The 6,289-nt window shown below is 37.8% G+C and overlaps 1 protein-coding gene across 21 annotated transcripts; it reads left to right on the top strand.

Annotated features, from left to right (window-relative positions):
- Positions 1-918: 918 nt before the first annotated feature.
- LOC103636436 (uncharacterized) lies at positions 919-5,982 on the top strand. Of its 21 annotated transcripts, none has more exons than XM_008658791.2 (7): positions 921-1,555; positions 1,642-1,746; positions 2,976-3,538; positions 4,081-4,207; positions 5,395-5,401; positions 5,500-5,540; positions 5,793-5,982. In XM_008658791.2, the coding sequence occupies exons 3-7, from the start codon at positions 3,462-3,464 to the stop codon at positions 5,874-5,876; spliced, it is 336 nt and encodes a 111-aa protein (XP_008657013.1). In that variant the 5' UTR covers positions 921-1,555; positions 1,642-1,746; positions 2,976-3,461; the 3' UTR covers positions 5,877-5,982. The 21 variants fall into 21 exon arrangements, 4 of the variants coding, with proteins under 4 accessions (XP_008657013.1, XP_035817812.1, XP_035817811.1 ...); XR_002264100.2 differs by adding an exon at positions 4,613-4,753 and having other exon boundaries at positions 922-1,746; XR_004852266.1 differs by having other exon boundaries at positions 919-1,746; positions 2,976-3,069; positions 3,470-3,538; positions 5,395-5,540.
- Positions 5,983-6,289: the final 307 nt, after the last annotated feature.

Genomic DNA, 6,289 nt, shown 5'->3' with positions numbered 1-6,289 from the left:
CGTCTTGTAACACCCAGGTGTTTATTGTCGGCTCGACCATGAGTGCGGACTTTAACACGTGATTGCGGTGAATAAAATGGACACTAAATTTTAATCATCTTCGTCTATCACGATTTTGATATCGTGTTTGTCTCCATCTGTCTAAGTTGTCCTGATTTATTTTGCAAAAATTCAGACTTTAGTAATCTTCCGAAACATTGAATCCAATATCGTTTGGATTGAGCCATCGAAGTCTTGCCTCAAACTCTAAATTCTTGAAATCGGATCTGGTTCCTAAACTTTGTTTCAAATTCTTTCACACTTGCGTTGCACCTGTCTCTCTGTGGCCTGGCATCGTGGTGCGTGGCTTGTGTTAACCGGTGCCTGAACAGCGCACAACCTCTCGCCCACGTGAACGTTGCGTGACGTCGATTCCAAAAGGATCACAATTTCGATGCGGTATCAATTTCACGAAATGTCGAGCCTTGTGTCTGTTTTAAAATTTATCGATTAAGCGAATACGAATTTGGAACCTCGACCCACTCTTGTGATTTTTGACCCGAGTAAATTTTATTAGATGCTCGGCGGCAAGAGTATTGATGCGAGATTAAATTAGAGCGAGATTAAATTAGAGCCGATATTGAGTATGCATAATAATTAATCTATTTTCCTGCTCAGACTGTGGATGAATTATCGGTTTCGAATCAAATCAAATAAAGCACGGTCTTAATGTATCGACCTTGATGTCGTTCGATTTGATCCATCGACATCTCATCTAAATCTTATCTCATGTACTGTCAAACGGTTTCGTAGTGATCCGATTCAATTATACCCCAGTCAGACCCTAATTTTGATTTTAATATTTTTGTGTCTTATTTGGTAGAAGAAAATGAGAGAAGAAAAATCAGAATTTGTTCTTATCTCCCCACCGTTTAATCTTTTCTCCTTATCCCCACACGTCTTCTCCCTCTCCCCTAGATCCTTCGACGCCGCCCTCCCTCAGCTCATTCCCTGCCGCCGCTCATCTGCTGGCCTTGTCTCACTGCCGCCCAACCATTTTCCTCCCTCAAGCTAGCACGCAGCCTCAACTCCTCTCCCACCTCACGCACGTCTCTCCCAGCCGTTCCTTCATTTCTCTGGCTCGTCCTTCTCCATGGGGTCGCGCCCTGCTGCGCCGTCGTGCTGGTCGCCGGCTGAGCCCCCTTCAGTGCCTGACGCCGCATCTCCCTGGTGCTCACCTCTGTTTCCCCCTGCGTTGGACGACCTCGCACTCCCTCCCTGCTCTAGATTTCTCCATGGCCGCCCCTTTCCTTGCCCCGGGTGGCGAGCTCGCCCCTGCATTCCTGCTCGCCTAATCTCCACTTCCCTATTCCAGCCACCTCCCATGGACGCCAGCCCTCAGCCATGGATGCCGAACCCCCTCTCTTTAGTGCCTTTCTTTACAGCCCCTGCGTCGCCGTGCGTGTAAGGTGTTTGTATAAATGCTCAAGAGGAGTGCCGTGTCATGGCCAACTCTTTTGGCGTCGTCGGATGTTTGATGTTTTGTGCATCCCGTCTACGACGCCGTCGACCATCGGTGAGGATTCGTTCTTGCTTTGTCATTTCATCGATCGACGTCTATTTGCTAATATGAATTGTGTTTATGTGCCTATGTGTGTTGAGGAGCGAAATCCGTGAAATCTAGGTGAAGAAGAGATGGAGCACGTCGTCGTCATGGTTGCAGCTTTGCTTTTGTCGTCGTGGAGCCTCCACCAGCGCCGTGTAGCAGTGAGCCCCTCGCTAGTAGTCCGTTGTTTTTTGCATCCCTAGTGCTTGATAAAATGTTGAACCGTTGTGTGTCGTTAATCGCAGCCACTGTCAACGTTGTGCCTCGCGCTTCACCAATGCGATGAAATATTTTAGTTGTGTGCGATAATATGGTTGTTGTTCGAATGGAAAGTAGAATTAATCTATATATGTGATTAGAAAGTGCCAAGCACATGATAATTATAGGAGTAAATTGAATACTTGCTGTTTGGACTGTGTTCAGTTTTAGTATGCAGGTAGTTTAGTGAAGTAAACCATGTTTTCTGTAGAAATGTTATATAGGAAAGTTGTAGATCACTTCTTTATCTTGCTTGTGTATAAATTTCATGACCACAGGTTTAGTAGTTTAGGAGTTATGATTTTCCAAGTACAGTATACAAATCTGTCCAGATTCTGTACAGATTTCGAAAACTGTCTTGTTTGATTAAGTTAAACTTAGAATCAGTTCTTAGTAATGATAAAGAAGTTGTAGTACTTTTCTTAAGCTTTCCAAAAAAATTTGGATCACCCTTTTTGGTGATCTATAAATTAAGTTAGTGCTGTTTGAGTTAGGATCTCTGAATCTGTCCCAATTTGGACAGCAGAGCCTTTCTCATATTTTCTGACCTTGATATATATTAAATTAACCTGGGATGTTCATAAATGAATTGTAGAGAATTCTAATAGCTTTCTAAAAAGTCTAGGATCACCTGATTTGGATGCCTGAAACTCCAGTTATGATTTTTTTTAAAGTAAGTAGTCGAATTCTGTCCAAATCTGGACAGAATTTACGTCTAGCATTGTTTGACCATTCTAAATGTCAAGTCTAACTATGATGATAATACAAAAGTTGTAGAGGACTTCTTAAGCTTTCTAGAAAGTCTTAGTTCACGATTTTTGGATGAATATTTTGTAAGTTATGAGCAAAACCGCTGACTGCTGTACTGCTGTCCAAAATCAGCAAGTATTAAAATGGTTGTTTAGAGAAGTCGATGCTTTGCTCTAGTTGTCGTATTCTATATTCACTTGATTGTGTTATAAAAGGGTGTGCCAGATAACCAAGTTATTAACACCCTAAAACTGCAGTGCGAAGCAAGCTATAGACGACCAAATGGCAACTGAATTATAATTACTAAGCTTTGTGGCCATATGAAGCTTTTTGGCTATGTGTTCTTATGAGATGATTTGTAACTTCTGTTCTTAACTAACAGTTCAGGAACAATGGAACCAAAATACAGGACATTTTCCTACTTCACGTCTGGATGCCATCCAATTAATATCTTCTCTACGATATTGCAATGGAAGGTGTAGATAGATGCAAGTATACATTCAATGTTCTTATGATAGAGGAAAGGCATAGCTGCAGATGGGTTTGATGTTTTATCTTTTCATTCATGCATTTCATCCCATGCGCATAAACAATTTCCAAGTAGCTTGTGTATCCAAACTTGGTTCTTTTGTTCACTCAGCCAGGTTGTACTGTCTCATTCAGAATTCGGATTTTTCAGCCATTAACCCGCATTTTCTATTGGATCGTTTTAGATTCATTTGTTTTATCTATTAGACCGTACTCTATATTGTTTCATTTGAGGACATTTCAAATGGTTGTTGTAGGTATGTGATAGATGACTAGAAGAAAATTATAAAAGGATGTTGAATAAGATTGTGCTTATTTTCTCGTGACGAAGGTTTTTTCTATGCTTAGGGACTGCTCTTATGTGTTATTGGTGCTATTCCGCTTGTACGGCCAACGAAATAGGTCCTACTACACAAGGTACGTACACGAGGTATAACTGAATATGGATGATTGGTTGTTGCAACTATGTTTGAGATGTCTTCGTTTTATATTAGAATGGAAATGGCTCCTAATACATATGCAAGGCATGGGTTGTCGTTATTCTGAAAAAAGATGCTAGAATCTGTTAGCACAAATTAAAACCACTTGTTGGTCTGTGTAAACATTTAAATATTTTTGGGGAATAAAATACATTTCACTTTTGTACAGTCTAAATAGTGTTGCACTACATAGTACATACCGAGTAGGACATAGACGATGTTTGAACATAGACAAGGGAGAACATAAGCATAGCAAAGCACTCTCATACTTTTGAACCAAAACATAAAAAATGTGCAATGCATCATGTAGGGCTCCACTAGACATGTATTACTCACTAGACAAATGTTATATTATGGCTTTATATCGTGGAGTCCTACTACTCTACTAGACATGTATTACTTAGCAGACAAATGATTCTGTGGACTCTATTCTGAAATCATTGTCTTTAAGCTTGAAAAGAGTTTGTTCTTCTAACATAGGGAAATAGAGGATACCATACTCTTAGCTTCACAGAAGCCTGAAGTGTATGATGACATTGCTCGCGATACGTGCTGCAAATTTGGGATAGATAGACCTCAAGTTGTACCTGTGCAAGGACTACCTCAGGTGAGACTAGAGTTCCTTTTACATCTTGGTTTGACCTGATAGAAACTAGATCTGCAAAAGTAAATGGGACAAGTTTGGTTCTATTACTCGAATTTGAGATTGAGATTAAATTCTCATGCTTTAAATGGACACCAAGTGGGGGAAATGGGGCTGGGACGATTTGGTTAACCTTTGGGGATTTCTGGGTTAGATTTAGTTCATGAAAATCAACATATTTTGATTGGATTTGTGGAGACGGGACAAAAAAGTAGTAGCTTGTTATCAGTTTCTAGTAACTTGTTTATGTGTCCTTTTATTATAATTAGATAGAAAATTAGAATTTTTTGCTAAACTTTGAACTTTAATTTGTGACCTTCATAATTTGTCAGAGTAAGTTCTAGCAACTGGCCTTTTGATTGTATTCAGGTTTGAACCATACTTATGGAATGCATGTAAGAGGTTTGTGTTGGAGCACCGGGCTGGCGAGAACCGTGCTCCAATCATTTCAGATGATAGCCCCAACAAAGATATCAACAATGCCTTCTATAATATCGTGATGATGAAAAAGTAGATACTACTACCCCAATATATCTTATATTTCTCTTCTTTATTTCCTTTTCAGTTTTAGTAGAAGAAAATGTTGTTGGCTTGTGATTTAGCATGGTTCTTGGATTCTACAAAGTGATTGTCTTCACCAATCCTTTGATAAATTCTATGAGAATGCTTAATTGCAAGATATGCAATGATGTAATTCTTGCTCCAGTCCTAATGAACCAGTTGTTCACAATAGGCTAAACCATCAGAAAGTTAACTACTAACTACAATCAAACTATTTTTTACGAAGCAGTTATTATTTTGTTACAACTTTCAATACAGAAGACAAAACACATGAAATTTGATAAATGTAATCCTCACATTTGAACCATAGTATTGCAGTGCCACAAGAATAGTTTCATTTTATCTGCAAAGTCATTCCTTATAGTTGTCAATGAACTATCATGCGAAGATAGAATAAGAACTTTGTGATTGCTTGTTTATTTATGAGATTGAATAAGAGGGTTACTACAAAATATTTGTCATATCTTTTCAATTTCCTTTCTTGTGTAATCATGGCCTAGATGTTTAGATTACTGATTAGCAGTTTTTCTATGTATTATTTTGAGTTTGTAGACAACAGACATTGAGTGTCTTTTGATATTAATTTTCAGGTCAAAGGTCAGTTTTGTGGAAAACATACAATATGTTGGTATCTTCAATAGTATAAGATCATGTACCACACGTCGACATCAATATTGACTAATTTCTTTCAATAGGATGGGAGAATGTTGAATGCTTCTTCAGATACTATTTCTTGGTCTGTCAAATCTGCTTGACCCAAATGCAAGTTTTGTTCAAATGTGGCAAAAAATGATTGTCTCACCAATTGTCAGCACGTTTTCTTCCAGCACGTTTGCTTCCAGCAAAGTTGTCAGTTCTTATGATTAGATGAAAAATCTAGAATTATTCTATCATTTACACATCCATATGACCTTTGTGATATGTGATGATGTGAGGTATTCAACCGTGTCTAACTACTAATTATTGCCTTCTTCTATTTGTTGTATAGGAAAAGATGAAATGGAACTCAAATTTTAGTGGTCGCACAAGTGTGGAGCCAGTTGATGACCAAGTTTTTCAATTAGTATTTTAGTTTGAATTTAGAGTACACATATGTATGAGTTATTTGACAATGCTTGTTTATGAGAGATTGAATGATACCTATCTATATTATATTAATTATAATGTTATTAAATAAATGTGTGTATGTATATTTCTCTTTCAAATTATTATAATGTGGTATCTCAAAATGATTATAAATTGAAGAATGTACTTTAAATCTTAATAAGAGAGTTTCCAAAATGTCTAATATCAGTCTCCTAAATAAGACTCCTAAATAAGACGGTTACTAAAACGTCTAATATTAGTCTCCTAAATAATATGGTTTTCCTATTGCAAACGTCTATTATTATAGAATATTCTAGTCAGTTTCATAAATACTGAGACTTATAATGTTCGTATTCTCGACAGTTCTTTAGAAGGAGTGTCTTAAACAAAAACCTAATG

Source organism: Zea mays, chromosome 8 (genome assembly GCF_902167145.1).
Source record: "Zea mays cultivar B73 chromosome 8, Zm-B73-REFERENCE-NAM-5.0, whole genome shotgun sequence".
NCBI lineage: Eukaryota > Viridiplantae > Streptophyta > Magnoliopsida > Poales > Poaceae > Zea > Zea mays.
Note: the sequence above shows the minus strand (reverse complement) of the source record. Positions and strands in the feature narration are given on the sequence as shown.